This window comes from Lutra lutra, chromosome 1 (assembly GCF_902655055.1).
Source record: "Lutra lutra chromosome 1, mLutLut1.2, whole genome shotgun sequence".
Taxonomy (NCBI): Eukaryota; Metazoa; Chordata; class Mammalia; order Carnivora; family Mustelidae; genus Lutra; species Lutra lutra.
The window spans coordinates 160,310,768-160,327,831 of record NC_062278.1 but is presented as its reverse complement, the minus strand read 5'-3'; the positions used below and the strand labels follow the sequence as shown (position 1 = coordinate 160,327,831).

The 17,064-nt window shown below is 36.8% G+C and overlaps 1 protein-coding gene across 47 annotated transcripts in view; it reads left to right on the top strand.

The window, feature by feature from the left end:
* CLASP2 (cytoplasmic linker associated protein 2) overlaps nt 1–17,064 on the top strand; it is a 181,691-nt gene that overhangs the window by 832 nt on the left and 163,795 nt on the right. For all 47 annotated transcript variants that reach the window (XM_047741973.1, XM_047741900.1, XM_047741956.1 and 44 more), the window contains exon 2: nt 14,447–14,525. In XM_047741973.1, the coding sequence (XP_047597929.1) occupies nt 14,447–14,525 (79 nt within the window). The remainder of the gene's footprint in view (nt 1–14,446; nt 14,526–17,064) is intronic.

Below are 17,064 nucleotides of genomic sequence, written 5' to 3'. Positions count from 1 at the left end.
ATTAGTGCTTTTTATCCTACTTAATCTTGTTGCTTTTTTTCTTTTATACATTTTGAGTCTGGAAGGTTGTGCTCTTCGTCTCTAAGGGATCTTTAGAGCTTAATCGGGTGCCTGATTAAGTTACCGTTAATCTAATACAAAGATGCTGACCCCAGGGCATCATGTATTTGTTTTTCATTTATTGTCTACAGAAAGCAGTTGAACGCTCCCTGTTAATTTGTTTTGCTGCACTTGAAGACTGACTCAGATTTGAAACCTGTGTGCTAGTAGGTGACCTAGTGAAACGTGTCTTGTTGGGTTAGCTGACGGATGAAAAAATTCCGAGTTCCGAGAAGAATGAGTGTTTTTGAAGAGCTGTTAGTAGGCAGGCTGTAATATAGCTAGGTTGAGAAACCAGGTAAATGTTCTGTAATTAGCCTGCACTGTAGTTTTTAGCAGTTATTTTTCTTTCTAGTCTTCTGGTGGCAGTGTTGCTTTAAAATGCTGGCTCAAATCTACAGATGAAGTGATTCTTCTAAGTAATTTATACTAATAATCCTGCGAATAGGCTGTACTTTGAAAGCTGTATTCTCATAGAGTAGAAAGTCAAACTCTGCATTTACTGTGCAGATTTAATGGCGAAACTTACATGAGTTTTGGAAGGGGTTGACTTTTATGAAGATAATAAACCATATGGGAATTAACCAACTTGATGCTCTGTTACATACTATTGCATTATTTTTCTTTTTAAAAAATTTTAGAAAATGTTAATGTTTAATACTATATCAGTACGATTTGGGAGGTTACTATTTCTTTGGGAGAAACAAACTAAATTTACTTACACTGTAAGGATGTATGCACACTCAAGATAATTGATTTTATGTTGCAACATAAGCTGTTATAGAAAGCTTTTCTGCAATGCTTGCTTCCCTTCCCAAGTGAAGGGTGTTACCTTCTATGCTGGCCATAGGGTGTTCGCTTTGCCACAGGGAGTTGGCTTTGGACCATTTCACTCTTCAGATGTACCATCATGTCACCTTCTGTGTTGGCCATGGTGAGTTGGCTTTGGACCATTTCACTCTGAAGATGTGCCATCAGTGCATTTGAACAGTCCCATCTCTTGAAATACATCTTGTGGCTTCTGTGATACCACAGTATCCCAATTTTTCTTTAATGTCTTTAAGCACTACTTCTTAGTGCTGTATTTTCCTTTAAGTTGGTCCTTAAGAATTAGAATCTGTCAGGAATCTGATGCAGGTTCTCATCTCCTTACTACACATTCTCTCCATGCTCCTTACTAGATACTGTAGCCTGAGACAGTTTCCACAATCAGAACAAAACTGCTGCAGGCTTCTACAACCTTATCTCCACACTCCCTTACAGCTGTACCGTATGTTCTACCTTATTCTCTGTTTCACTTACTAAATCAGTCCCTCTACATGAATGGTGGATTCCATAGTCTCTTGCCTACTTAAGGTTATTAATTCATCAATTCTACTTTCTCCTTTTTGAATCATTAGTTCTCTTCTTTCTACTGAATGCTGTTTATAAATTTTCTGATGTTGTTAGAGGGCATTTGGGTTAGTTTCCTGTTTGGGTTTTAAAAACTAATTATCAAACTAGGTCATCATTTTTTATCCAAGGTGCAATGACACATATTTAAGTCTTTAAGAAAAAAAGTGTATCATAGAATTTTTTTTGAACATGCACAAAATAGAGAATTGTACTTCCAAATTTCTTTCTTTCTCTTTTTTTTAAGACTTTATTTATTTATTTGACAGAGATCACAAGTAGGCAGAGAAGCAGGCAGAGAGAGAGAGGGAAGCAGGCTCCCCAATGAGCAGAGAGCCCGACGCGGGGCTCAATCCCAGGACCCTGAGATCATGACCTGAACTGAAGGCAGAGACTCAACCCACTGAACCACCCAGGCGCCCCCGTACTTAAATTTCAAATTATGCTGAGCAAAATATAATTTTCTTCAGATTTGATAGTATCTTAGAATTTGAGTATCTTAATAATCATCATTACTTCCAAAAATTTGAGTGATTATACTATATGCTGGGTATTGTTCTAGATACTGAAGATCCAGCTATGAGTAAGACTAATAAAGCTCATTCATTTAGCTTCATTGGGATATTTATTGAGGACCTACCATGAGCAGGCACTCTTTCTAGGCACTTCAGATCCAGTAGTGAGAAAACCAAAATCCTTGCCTTTGTGGACTTAGATTCTAGTGGAGGTAGAGAAATACACAAAGATAAATAACTAGAACTATAGTATGTTAGAGGAGGTAAGTACTTTGGAGAAAAAAGCAGTGAAGGTAATAGAGAGTGTTGGGCAGGATGCAGGTAGTCAAGAAAGTGAGGTGAAATTGGGTATGATGTGAAATAAATAAAGGAGTGAAGAATGATTTAGGCAGAGGAAACTGCAAATGTGGAGGTCCTAGTTCAGTGGAGGAACATAAAGAAGGACAGCATGGCTAGAATTTATAAGTGAGTGAGGTGTTAAGAAGGATGAAATTGGGGGGCAGGTGGAAAGAGCCTTACAGGATTTTATTCTAAGTCATTGGAGGATTTTATGTGGAAGGGTGGCTGCTTTTTGGAGAGTAGACCATAAAGGAGCAACAGAAGAACCAGAGAGATGATGGTGGCTAAGACTGGTTTGGTAGCAATGGCCAGGTTGAGAAGTGGTGATAGAGCCAACTGGACCTCCTGTCAGGTTGAGAGAGAGGAATTAAGGATAATTGCCTTTCTCAAGTGCCTGTCCTATACTGGGCAAATTGATGGAGGAGTTTACTTAAAAATCAAAAGAATTGGAATTTCTTAAGATTCCCCTTCGGGTATGTACCCACCCCCCAGCATTTATACCCATACCAAGCTCTCAGTGTTTGTTGAATCTAAATTAAAGCACGTTTGTCCCTTGATTTATCAGCTGGAAAACTTATGTACTAAAACCATGCGAAAGAAAGGTTCTAGGCTGATAATTTCAAACAGGATTTTCATTTACTTGAATGGCTGACAGTAGCGCTTTGGGCTGCACAGCTCCAAGAAATAATAGTGTGTTGTATTACCCACTCCCTCAGTTTAGAATAACTGTTTTTGGGTATATGTCTAGAAGTAGAAATATTGGATTATACTTCTGTCTTGTCTCCCTCACTTGATCTAGGATTAACCAGTATCTTTAATTTTGTCATTTGTTTCCCTCCCTTTTTGGAGGGAAATAGTATTATTATTTATATAATTAAATAAAAATAACCTGATATTTCTCTTTGGGTTTCTATCTCGTGCATTTATTTAGCTTTGCTGTTGTTTGACAACATTTCTGATTTAAACTATTTGGAAAATTAAACCTACTGAATTGAATGAAACTCCAGCCAATGTGACAACTTGAGTGTGATTTTATTGACATCACATTAGTTACTCAGATATGTTAAACCACTTGTGATTCAGATGTGAAAAGAGAGAGTGAGAAAGAGAATGGGAAAATGACCCTAAAGGTTCTGGGTTTTATTTCATTTTATAAAACAAAATTTTATAAACCTTTTAAAATTTCTGTTTTAGGACTTCGAAACACCCTAAAATTTAAGCTTGGTCTTAGCCCCAAATTTGCTTTTTAGAGTTTCTGTTTTTCTACCTGTTAAAAAATGTTATTTTTGTTTTTAGTTTTTGTAATATTTTGATGTTTTATACTTTTATATTTATATATTTAATGTTTTTATTTTTGCTTTTTTATTTTATATGTACCTTTTAGAAGGTACACTTTTGCTTTTATGTTTTAAAGGACCTGAATGGAGGGGTGCCTGGAGGCTGAGTCGGTTGAGCAGTCTGCCTTTGGCTCAGGTCATGATCCCAGAGTCCCAGAATCGAGCCCTGTGTCAGGCTCCCTGCTTAGTGGGGAGCCTGCTTCTCCCTCTGCCCCTCCCCTCTGCTCATGGTTTTCTCTCCCTCTCTCAAATAAATAAATGAAATCTTTAAAAAAAATAAATAAAAGACCTGAATGGAGGCATTTGAATTCCTAAGGAAGTGCTGAGGAGCAAATTGAAATATAGCTCTAGTTTTCTTCTCTTCTTTCTTTATGATTTTCTTATTCTACTGAAATGACCCTTGGCCAAGATATAGGCTAAGTTGAAAGATGTCTAAATGGAAATTCAGGAAATCATTTGTCTGTAGCTCCATAGTAAATCTTGACATTTGCTATATCAGATTCACTCACCATATTCTTTAGGAATGTGTTGGCTTACTATTGGGTCTTTAGTTACTACCGCATGTGAATTTTAGAATCAGTTAGTCAAGCTGCACTAGAAAATCGGGGCTTTTATTGGAATTGCATTGAGTGTCCTCTTTTTTTTTTTTTTTTTTTTTTTCATTTTATTTTACTTTATTTGTTTTCAGTGTTCCAAAATTCATTGTTTATGCACCACACCCAGTGCTCCATGCAATATGTGCCCTCCATAATATCCACCAGGAGGCTCACTCAACCCCCAACCCTCTCCCCTCCAAAACCCTCAGTTTGTTTCTCAGAGTCCACAGTCTCTCATGGTTTGTCTCTCCCTCTGATTTCTCCCAACTCACTTCTCCTCTCCATCTCCCAATGTCCTCTTTGTTATTCCTTATGCTCCACAAGTAAGTGAAACCATATGGTAATTGACTCTCTCTGCTTGACTTATTTCACTCAGCATAATCTCTTCCAGTCCTGTCCATGTTGATATAAAAGTTGAGTATTCATCCTTTGACGGAGGCATAATACCCCATTGTATATATGGACCATATCTTCTTTCTCCATTCGTCCGTTGAAGAACATCTTGGTTCTTTCCACAGTTTGACAACTGTGGCCATTGCTGCTATGAACCTTAGGGTACAGATGGCCCTTCTTTCCACTACATCAGTACCTTTGGGGTAAATACCCAGTAGTGCAATTGCAGGGTCATAGGGAAGCTCTGTTTTTCTTAAGGAATCTCCACACTGTTTTCCAAAGTGGCTGCACCAACTTGCATTCCCACCAACAGTGGGTTCCCCTTTCTCCATATCTTCTCCAACACATATTGTTTACTGTCTTCTTAATTTTGGCCATTCTAACTGGCATAAGGTGGTATCTCAATGTGGTTTTGGTTTGAATCTTGAATCTCCCTAATTGCTAATGATGATGAACATTTTTTCATGTGTCTGTTAGCCATTTGTATGTCTTCTTTGGAGAAGTGTCTCTTCACGTCTTCTGCCCATTTTTTGACGTGATTATCTATTTTGTGTGTATCCTCTTTTGGGGGAGAAGACTCGATATCTTTATAATGATCTCTTTTACCCATGAAAAAAAATTTTTTTTTTAAGATTTTATGTATTTATTTGAGAGAGGGAAAGTGAGTGAGTGAGTGAGTGAGTGAGCACCGGTGGAGGGAGAGGGAGAGTGAGAAGCATGCTCTCCGCTGAGCAGGGAGCCTGATGTGGGGCTCGATCCCAGGACCCTGGGTTCATGACCTGAGCCGAAGGCAGATACTTAACCGACTGAGCCACCCAGGTGCTCCTATGTTTTCTTTAATGTGTTTCATTAATGTTTCATTATTTTCTCCCAATAGGTCTTACACACGTTTTGTTAGATTTATTTTCATAGTTAAGAGTATAAATGCTATTTATTATTTTTAAAATTATGCTTTCTGATATATTGAAATGAAATGGCATTTTGGATATTGATTTTGTGGCCAACCTGCTTATAATTCAAAACATTTTTTCTGCAGTTGATGGATTCTTTTAGGTTTTCTCTACATATGGTAGTCCCTCCTCATATCCATGGGGGGACACATTTCCAAGACACCCTAGCAGATGCTGGAAATAGCAGAGAGTACCTATATATATGTGTACGGTGTTTTTCCTTATACATACATACCTATGATAAAGTTTAATTTATGTTAGGCACCATAAGAAATTAACAGTAATAGGGGCGCCTGAGTGGCTCAGTGGGTTAAGCCGCTGCCTTCGGCTCGGGTCATGATCCCAGGTCCTGGGTTCGAGCCCCGCATCGGGCTTTCTGCTCAGCAGGGAGCCTGCTTCCTCCTCTCTCTCTGCCTGCCTCTCTGCCTATTTGTGATTTCTCTCTGTCAAATAAATAAATAAAATCTTTAAAAAAAAAGAAATTAACAGTAATAATAAGGCAGAACATTTATAACAATATACTATAATAAAAGTTACGTGAATGTGGTCTCGCTTAAAATCTCCTTGTACTATACTTACCCTTCTTGTGATGATGTGGGATGAAGTGATGAGATGAAGTGAGGTTAATGATGTAGGCATTGTAACATAGTGTTAGGCTATTATTGATTTCTGAAGAGGATTATCTACTTTTGAACCACATTTGACCTTGGGTAATTCAGGCTGTGGAAGGCAAAACTGGGGATAACAGGGGACTATTGTATAATACTACCAGACAATGAAGATAGTATTCCTCCTGTTCTTTAGTTTTGCTTGGTTTGGGTGCATTGGCTAAGACTCTTAGGATGAGGTTGAGTAAAAGAGTGTGGGCATTGAGTTCTTTTGTTTCAAGGGTATGTTCATTTCACTATTAGGAATCACACTTCCTGTAGTTTGTTTGTTTTTTTTTTTAACTTTTTACTCTAAAGAATTTTGAACATACATAAAGGTAGGCAGAATAAAATAACAAATCCACTCACAACACTCATCCGTCCATGGCTAATCATGCTCATCATTTTGTCACAAATCACAGATACATTGTTTCATCAATGAAACTTTTTATTTAGTGTCTTGAAGATAAGTATTCTTTAAAAAAATTGTTGGTGTGCATGGGTGGCTCAGGCAGTTAAGGGTCCAACTCTTGACCTCAACTCAGGTCTTGATCTCAGGGTCTTGACTTAAAGCCCCAGTTGGTTTCCCAACTGGGCATGGAGCCTACATTTTAAAAATATATATATTAAAAAATTGTTAACCTCACTACCATTATCAAATGTAAAAAAAATTCCTTGATATCAAATATGCAGGGTCAAATTTCTAATTTTTAAGATATTATACAAATTTTTTAATTAGTCATTTTATTTATTTGTTTATTTTAGTGGGCTCCCACCCAGCATTGAGGTCAGTGCGGGGCTTGAATTCACGACCCTGAGATCAAGACCTGAGCTGAAACCAAGAATTGAACACTTATCTGACTGAGCTACCCAGGCACCCCTTTAATTATTTCAAGAAAAATCAGGATCCACATAAGATTTCCACATTGTGATTCATTAATATATTAGTTTCCTGTTGCTGCTGTAACAAGTTACCACACACTTAGTAGCCTAAAACAACATAAAAGATTTATTTTCTTTTAGTTTTAGAGCTCAATTTCTAAATGGGTTTCATTGGGATAAAATCAAGGTTTCAGCAAGATTGTATTCTTCTAAAGATGCATTCTTCTAAAGAACTTCAAGGTGATGATTGTCCATATTCTGGAAACTGCACACCTTTCTTGGCTTTATGGTCTCTTCCTCTGTCTTCAAAGCCAGCAGTATAGCACCTTCAGATCTTTCTCACTACTGCTTTTATTATTGCAGCTCTGCCTCTTCTCCTGCCTCTCTTTTATGAGGGATCTTGTGATATATTGGGCCCAGGATAACCTAGAGTAATTTCCCCATTTTAAGACCTTTACCACATCTTTAAAGTTCTTTTTACCACATAAGTAACATACCCACAGGTCTTAGAGGTTAGGGTATGGACACCTTTAGGTGTCTTTCTTTGAATTTGTTTCTCCCTCAGTGTCTCTTTTTAAAAATTCCTGGATTTTATTTGTAGATTTTTAAAAAATTCTTGATTTTATTTGTAGAGTTTCCCACAGGTGTGCTTTGCTGATTTCATGCCTATGATGTTAGTTCCTCTCTATTTCCTATAAATTGGTAGTTGGACCTATAGCTTGGTCAGATTCAGTGCCGCCCCCCCGACCCCAGGAGGCACATAATGTCAAGAAAGCACATAAGGTGTTATGTGCTTTTTATGGTGTTAGCAACCATTAATGTTCAGTGTTTAGATCCCTTAATTCATTAGGGTTTGCAAAATGATACTTTAATTTTGTCGTTCCCTCACGTATTAATTAGAATCCTTTTATAAAGAGAAGCTTGGACCATTTACTTCTATTTGGTTACTCATTGGCATAGTTTATAATAGAAAGGGAGACATACCTCATTTTGTTTGCCTTACATTATTGTGCTTCATAGATACAGCATTTTTCACAAATTGAAGGTTTGTGGCAACGGTACATTAAACAAGTCAATTGGTGCCCTTTTCCCAACAGCATTTGGTTACTTGGTTATCACAATGTTACATTTTGGTAATTCTTGCAGTATTTCTGATTTTTTTGTTATAATGTGTTAGGATGATCTGTAATCAGTGATCTCTAATGTTACTATTGTAATTGTTGGAACCACACCCATTCAAAATGGCATACTTAATCAATAAAAGTGTTCTTACTGCTCCACTGACCAGTCATTTCCTGTTTTTCTCCCTCTCCCTATTTCTTGAGACACAACCATATTGAAATGAGGCCAGTTAATAGCTGTACAATGGCCTCTAAATATTCAAGTGAAAGAAAGAGTTGTGTGTCTCTCACATTAAATCAAAAGCTAGAAATGATTAAGCTTAGTGAGGAAGGCAAGTCAAAAGCTGAGAGAGGCCAAAAGCTAGGCCTCTTGTGACAAACAGCCAACTTGTGACTGCAAAGGAAAGGTTCTTGAAGGAAATTAAAAGTGCTACTCCGGTGAACACACAGATGATAAGAAAGCAACATGGCTTTATTGCTGATATAGAGACAGAGTTTTCATGGTCTGGATAGAAGATCAAAGTGACCACATCACTACCTGAAGCCAGAGCATTGTCCAAGGCCCTAACTCTCCTCAGTTCTGTGAAGGCTGAGATTGGTGAGGAAGCTGCGAACGTTTGAAGGCAGAAGTTGGTTCATGAGGTTTAAGGTTCACTTAACAATGAACGGTGGAGCAGCAAAGTGCTGGTACAGAAGTTCCAACAAATCATTCAGAAGATCTAGCTAGGATGATGCATGAAGGTAGCTACACTAAACAACAGATTTTCAATGTAGACGGAACAACTTTATATTAGGAATAAGATGCCATCTAGGACTTTGACAGCTAGAGAGGAGAGGTCAATGCTTGGCTTCAAACGACAGGGTGACTCTCTTCTTATGGGATAATGATGCCTCTTGACTTCAAGGTGAAGCCACTGCTTCACTTAGCATTGTGAAAATCCTAAGGCCCTTCAGAATTATGCTAAATCTACTCTCCTGTTGCTCCATAAATGGAACAACAAAGCCTGGGGGAGAGCACATGTATTTTCAACATGGTTTCCTGAATACTTTAAACCACTCCTGAAACCTACTGCTAAGGAAAAAAAGATTCCTTTCAAAATACTACTGTTCATTGACAATGTGCCTGGTCACCCAAGAGCTGCAGTGGGGATGTACAATGAGAGTTACTGTTGTCATCGTGCCTGCTAACACAATATCCATTCTGCAGCCCATGGATCAAGGAGTAATTTTTTTTTTAAAGATTTTATTTATTTATTTGACAGACAGAGATCCTTAAGTAGGCAGAGAGGCAGGCAGAGAGAAAGAGAGGAGGAAGCAGGCTCCCTGCAGAGCAGAGAGCCCGATGTGGGGCTCAATCCCAGGACCCTGGGATCATGACCTGAGCCAAAGGCAGAGGCTTTAACCCACTGAGCCACCCAGGCGCCCCCTCAAGGAGTAATTTTGATTTTAAAATCTTATTTAAGAAACATACTTCATAAGACTATAGCTGCCATAGATGGTGATTCTGTGATGGATGTGGGCAAAGTAAATTGAAAGCCTTTTGTAAAGGATTCACCCTTTTAGATGCCAGGAACATTCCTGATTCTTGGGAAGAGTTCAAAATATCAACATAAACAGGAGTTTGGAATTTGATGGCTTTGAGGTGTTCAGTGGAGGGCATAATTGCCGATGTGGTAGAAATAGCAATAGAACTAGAATTAGAAGTGGAGTCTTCTCTGCACAGTAATTTTTTTATCTTGATCTAGTCCCAATGATTTATTTTTGCTTTTGTTTCCTTTGCCTCAGGAGACATATAGAGGTTGCTACAGCCAGTATCAAAGAAGTTAAACCTATGTTCTCTCCTAGGACTTTCATGGTTTCAGGTCTTACAGTTAGGTCTTTGATCATTTTGAGTTTATTTTTGTGTAAGGTGTAAGACAGTGGTTCAGTTTTATTCTTTTGCATGTTGCTTTTTAGTTTTCCCAACACCATTTGTTGAAGAGACCGTCTTTTTCCCACTGGGTATTCTGGTGGGTTAAATAGTGATGGCTATTAAAGAATGTATCTGTAGTGATAAGCACAGAGTGATGTAAGTGTTGAATTACTACATTGTACACCTGAAAGTCATATAACACTGTATGTAAACTAACTGGAATTAAAAAAAAAAACCTTTAAAAAAAAGAAAGAAAAGGATCCTAAAAATGTGATTCAGTTGCTACAGTTTCATGATAGAACTTGAGCACATGAGGAGTTGCTTCTTATGAATAAGGAAATAGTTTTTCTTGGGCTGGGTCTACTCCTGGTGAAGATGTTGTGAAGATTGTTGAAATGACAGCTAAAGATTTAAAATATTACATATATTTAGATGATAAGCAGCATCAGAGTTTGAGAATATTGACTTCAATTTTGAACGAAATTCTGTAGGTAAAATGCTATCAAACAGCATCACATGCTACAGAGAAATCGTTCATGAAAGGAAAAGTCAATTGTGGCAAACTTTATTGTCTTATTTTTAAGAAATTGCCATAGCCACCCGAGCCTTTAGCAACCACCACACTGATTGGTCAGCAGCCATCAACATTAAGGCAGGACCTTCCACCAGCCAAAAGATTACAACTTGCTGAAAGCTCAGATAATGGCTAATATTTTTTAGCAGTATTTTATTTTTAAGGTATTCACTTTTCTTAAGACATAATGATATTGCATGCTTACTACAGCAAAATACAGGGTAAACATGACTTTTATATGCACTGGGAAATGAAAAAATTCACTTGACTCACTTTGTTGCGATATTCCCTTTATTTCAGTGGTCTGGAACAGAATCCACAGTATTTCTGAGGTATGCCTGTAGTTCATATGATTCTTTCCTTTCATTACTAATTGTCAAAATATTAGGGTGGTCTTTTAAGCATCTTCCAATATTCTCCAAATAGTTTTTATCATTATGAATTTTTGCATTTAAACATATCTAGTGTGTTTTAAGACAGTGCAGTTATTATCCTTGTTAATATTTAAATGTTGTATCTTGACATGACCCTAGTAATCTCTTATAGCATATTCACTAGCTGGTATCACAAAATGTCCTATTTCCTGCTTCTACCCTGGAATCAGCCACTTCTCTTGTTCTTTTTAGTGGGAAATAGTATATATATGAGTGCTAGTGGAACTCGGTGTTACTTGTTCGTAGATTTTTTTCATGAACAGGATCGGTTTTATCTTAATTTTGAAGAAAAATATATCATGAGTTCATAGTGATTCTAATTTAGTTTCAGGACTGCATTTTTTTTTATACTACTTCTGTATGTCTTCTATCTCCTTCAATCGAAAAGATTTCTAAAAGCGTTGAAGTTTCTTTTTTAAAGAGTTTAGTGTATGTTCTTAGAGTATATCCCCCTGGAGAGAGTTAATCAAAGTACTGTAGTTTAAAGTCACTTGAAATAGTCTTCTGTGTGGTTATAATACTAATTTAGTATGCATTTAGGTTCACTTATTTTGTTTTCAATGAAATAGTGTATTCAAAATAGTCTGGCTTCCTTCTCTATTCCTAATAGTCTGTTCCTAACCATAAAATTTTTTTCCTGATTATTATTCCATTTCTGTTATTTTTTTTTAATATTTATTTATTTGACAGAGAGAGTCACAGCGAGAGAGGGAACACAAGCAGGGGGAGTGGGAGAGGGAGAAGCAGGCTTCCCACTGAGCAAGGAGCCCAATGTGGGGCTCAATCCCAGGACCCTGGGATCATGACTTCTGCCAAAGGCAGACGCTTAACAACTGAGCCACCCAGGTGCCCCTCCATTGCTGTTATTTTTAGTAAATGTTTCTAACTATATCTACTTGTAGTACTCTCTGTATATATATACGCATTGTCCCAACTTGGCTTGTTTCACTTAACAATATATCATGGAGGTACACCTGGGTGGTTCAGTTGGTTAAGCATCTGGCTCTTGATTTTGGCTTAGATCATGATCTCAGAGTCATGAGATCAAGACTCGAGTGGGGCTCTACACTCAGCGGGGAGCCTGCTTGAGATTCTCTCCCCTCTCTCCCCCTGCTCACTCTCTCTCACTAAAATAAATATATCTTAAAACAATATCATGGAGGTTATTACGTAGCAGAATTAAGGTAGTCCTCATTGTTATTTTTAAAGTGTTATGGTACCCTATATTATGGGTATACTATAGTTTATTAAACCTGTCTCATATTGATGTTTGGATAGTTTCTGGTCTCTTACAATGAATATTATTTACATGTTCTTTAACAGTTTTGTTAGTGTATCTTGGGGATAGATTCCTAAATGAGATCTTACCAAGTATGCATGTTTTTCCTGCTTATTTGAGATACTGCTTTTATCATCTATAAAGTCTATTAAGTCTGTGAGTCTATTTGTAGATTTTTCAATTATGTTTTAACAGCTTTATTGGTATAATTTACATACTACACAATTTAGTCAACTGAAGTGTACAGTTCTTTGATTTTTTAAGTATATTTACAGATATGCACAACCATCAGCACAGTTAATTTTAGAATATTTCCATCACCTCAAGAAGATCCCTGTACCCTTTTGGAGATACGACCTTATCCCCCCACATTCCCTAGTTCTAGGCAACCACTAATTTGCTTTCTATCTTTATAGGTTTGCCTATTCTGGACATTTCTTATAAATTTAATCATACAACATCTGACCATATGTGACTTTTTTGGTTTCACTTACAATGTTTTCAAGGTTCATTCATGTTGTAACATACACCAATCAGTTCTATTTAAGACCACGTTTTTTATTGAGTGCATATATCACATTTTCATTATCCATTAGTTGAAGGACATGTGGGCTTTTGCACCTTTTAGCTATTATGAATAATGCTGTAATGAACATTGGCTTTCAGGTATCTGTGTGTGTCCTACTTTAATTCCTTTGGATATATACCTAAGAGTGGAATTAATTATTGGTCACTCGGTGTTTTTGTAACACCCTTCACTTTATACCTTCCCTTTTTTCCTGTGCTTCATACAGGGTTTTTCTCCATGTTCTTGTCTCCAATGGTAAACTGCTCCTTACACTGTCCTTGCTAACCTAGATGTGGGGAGTGGGAGTGTTCTCTGTTTTTCTGGTCCAGCCTCAGTCTTAGGAGCCCTTTGTTCTTGAGTCTGGGGGATGAGACTTTAACAGAAATCCTGCTTCTCCTCAACTGTAGACTTCTAATCATTTGAGCCCAGGAAGATTTTCTGCTTCTCCCTCTGAAGTAGAGAACTTTTTTTCTTTTCTTTTTGCTCAGCAGCAGTGAGTTTTTACCTGTGTCCTAAGGTGACAGTTTTTGTCTTTCTCTCAATAGCTTTATATCTTTATTTCTTACGAGTATGGGAAAGGAAAGGTTTGTGCCTTTCCTACATAGGCAGCTGCCTCCCTCTGTCAGACCTGTACAACCAAGAGATACTTTTTCCAATTTCGAGTGTCCAGTGGAGGTTTGTGGCGAAAGAGCCTGTAAATGGGTGTCTCTCCTTTTGTGTCTCTGGCTACTGGGATTATGTATTTTCATGCTAACCTACATCCAGCTATTAACAATGAATTAAATATAGTTGAACTCTTAACCCACTTGTATCACATTTTCATTTTCCTTCTGTCCACAGCCACATGTGTCCTATTGCTTATGTCCCATCTCTCCTTGGGGACATCTGTCTTTCCTTAAATTTCAGGCTAGTTGATTATCCTATAACTGATGGATTTCTGATGGATTCAAGAATAGATATGGTTCTATAGATTATTTGGCTTTTTCTTGTTACAGTGGGAGTGGTATTGTTTTCCGGTGTCTGTTATCCTAGACAAAAGCTGGAATTTCTGTATAATTAAAGGTGCTGTTATTTTAACTTTCATTTAGGAAACATTTCAACATTATAGGAAAGTTGCGTGTATAGTCCGTAAACTTCTTTGTACCCATCACCTAATTTACCATTTATTAACATGGTAACTTGCTATCTTCCTGCCATATTTATACATCGTCATCATTATTATTATTATTGAACCATTTGAGAACAGGGTGCCCTAATCTTATGACCCTTTATCGCCTGAACACTTCAATGTCCTTATTTTTTTTAAAAACTTGATAATATATGAAGATCTTTGTATGTCAGTGATTATAATTGATATGAAAGAAGGCATTGGTACTTTGTATTCATCAAAATTTCTTTCTGTCTGTAGGTATCATTAATGGGATTGGAAATTTTAAGTGCCTTTGTGGACAGATTATCAACACGATTTAAGTCCTATGTAGTAATGGGTAAGTTAACTTTACTTAAAAATTATTGTAGGTTTTGACATACTGACTTTTTCCCCCCTCATCATTTTTAATAGAATTCTTTCTCTGTGAATGCAAAAATGTAATTTTGTACAACCCAGAGATCTACTTAGCATTTTAGGTTGCCTAGACATAAAAGATTTTAAGCCTATTTAAATATTTCCTTTGAGACAAAAAAAAAAGCATAAAACACACTAAATATACTGTTGATAGATTTTTACTTCATATTTAAAAATGTTTTACTGTAACTTTTATTTTTTTGTAACATTAAAAATTTATTACAGCACGACTTTTTCTTTCTCTTTAATTATTCGTTTATTTTCTTCCCTTTAAAATTTTTTATTTAAATTCCAGGTAACATGCAGTGTAATATTGGTTTCAAGAGTAGAATTCAGTGATTCATCACTTACATAGAACACCCAGTGCTCATCATAACAAGTGCCCTTCGTAATACCCATCACCCATCTAGCCTACCCCCAACCCACTTCCCTCCATCAACACTCAGTTTGTTCTCTGTTGTTAGAATCTCTTGTGATTTGTTTCTCTCTCCTTTTTTTCTTCCCTTCTCATATGTTCATCTGTTTTGTTTCTTAAATTCCACATGTAAGTAAAGTCATATGGTATTTGTCTTTCTCTGACTTAATTCACTTAACATAATATACTCTGGATCCATCCACGTCATTGCACATCGTAACGATAGCATTCTTTTTGATGGCTGAGTAATATTCCATTAAATACAGACTCACGTCCCTTGCATCATCTTTATCCATTCATCAGTTGATGGACATTTGGGCTTTTGCCGTAGTTTGACTATTGTTGATGATGTTGCTGTAAACATCATGGTGCATGTCCCCTTTCGAATCACTATGTTTGTATCCTTTGGGTAAATACCTAGCAGTACAGTTGCTAGGTCATAGGGTAGCTCTATTTCTAACTTTTTGAGGACCCTCCATACTGTTTTCCAGAGTGGCTACTCCAGTTTGCATTCCTACAGCACCACTTGTTAGACTATATGTGAAGGACTTGTTCTTTTGTTGCTAGTCTGTTGCAGATGAATATTTTGTAAAATACAATGAAAGTAAATTACAGCAAAGTGAAAGGGAAAAAAATTCAAGGCCCAGTTTTTTGTTATTAGATTCAGTAAATAAAATTATTTTGGTCAGATTGTTTTTAAACTTTTATGTTATAAACACTCTCAATTTTTTTTACCACAGTTTGTAGACTGGTCTGGGCTGCCAGCCATACTTTGCGGTGCACTTACAGTAGTGTGTTTGTAGTACAGTACAGTATACTAATACAGTGCTTTTCTTTGTGTAGTGGTTAGGGGTTACGTTGGTTTTGACCTGCTTTCTAAACCTGAGTGACCTTCATGTGTCTTTTGGAGTGCTTTGATGAGTACATTTGGTTCCTGTTATGTAGAAATATCTAAGGGGGGAAGAAAAGAAATATTTAAGGGAAACTTCAGATGTTTGTGATTTTTCTTTAATGAATTAATGCTTCATAATTCTACACTTATTTTTGAATTATCTTTGGTCAGCTTTTTATTCATGTTTGGTATCATACTGCTTTCTTCTTTTTATTTTTATTGTTTAGCTATCCTTTTAGCAGAAGCATCTTAGTGAGTTTCCCTTTATTATTCCCTTTTTAATCAATACCTGCTTCTAATTACGTATCTTGCTTATTTTTTTTAACACAAGGAGGGCTAGATGGGGTTTGATGATCCGACTGGTCATAGTTTGTTGCCTCCCAGGACTGTCCTGCTTTCAGAACTTCTGTTTGGTTGTCCTTTGGTGTTCTGATTCTCTCAGCATGTATGTCCCTTCTGCCTCTCAGTAGCCTTATTTATCAGTGATCTTTAGCAAGTACTCTTTTCCACTTTAGCTAATCGGAAACTTGCTCACTGTTGCTAGTTCTGGCCTAATTTGTTCCTAATTTGTGCTGTTCTTTCTTTTTGAAATCCTCTCCTCTTGGGGCACCTGGGTGGCATAGTCAGTTAAGTGTCCACCTCTTGGTTTTGGCTTAGGTTGTGTGATCTCAGGGTCCTGAGATTGAGCCCCACATCAGATTCCATGTGGAGTCTGCTTGAGACACTTTCTGCCCCTCCTCTCTTATCTCTCTCTCAAATACATAAATCTTTAAAGAAAAAAAAAAGAAAGAAAGAAAGAAAGGAACTCCTGTTTTTCTCTTTAAAAGATTACTTCAGGTTCCAGTATCTGGGAGCTTTTCATATTAATCTCACCCTACACTGAAGTTTTCTTTACTCCATGATTCTTATACCCTTAAATACTTAATAAATTGTATTAATTGCTTTTATTCGTATTTCATATGTGTTCTCCATATATCTACGTAGGCTTATATGTGTAATTTTTTTATCTTCTTATTTATTTTTTTTGTCCATTAATATTAGCCAGTATCATTTTTACTTTGAACCCTTCATACATGTTCATCATTTTCCTTGGTGAAACTTGAACTTGTTAATAGATGAGAGTCAGTGTGATATAATAGGAAAATTTTATCACTA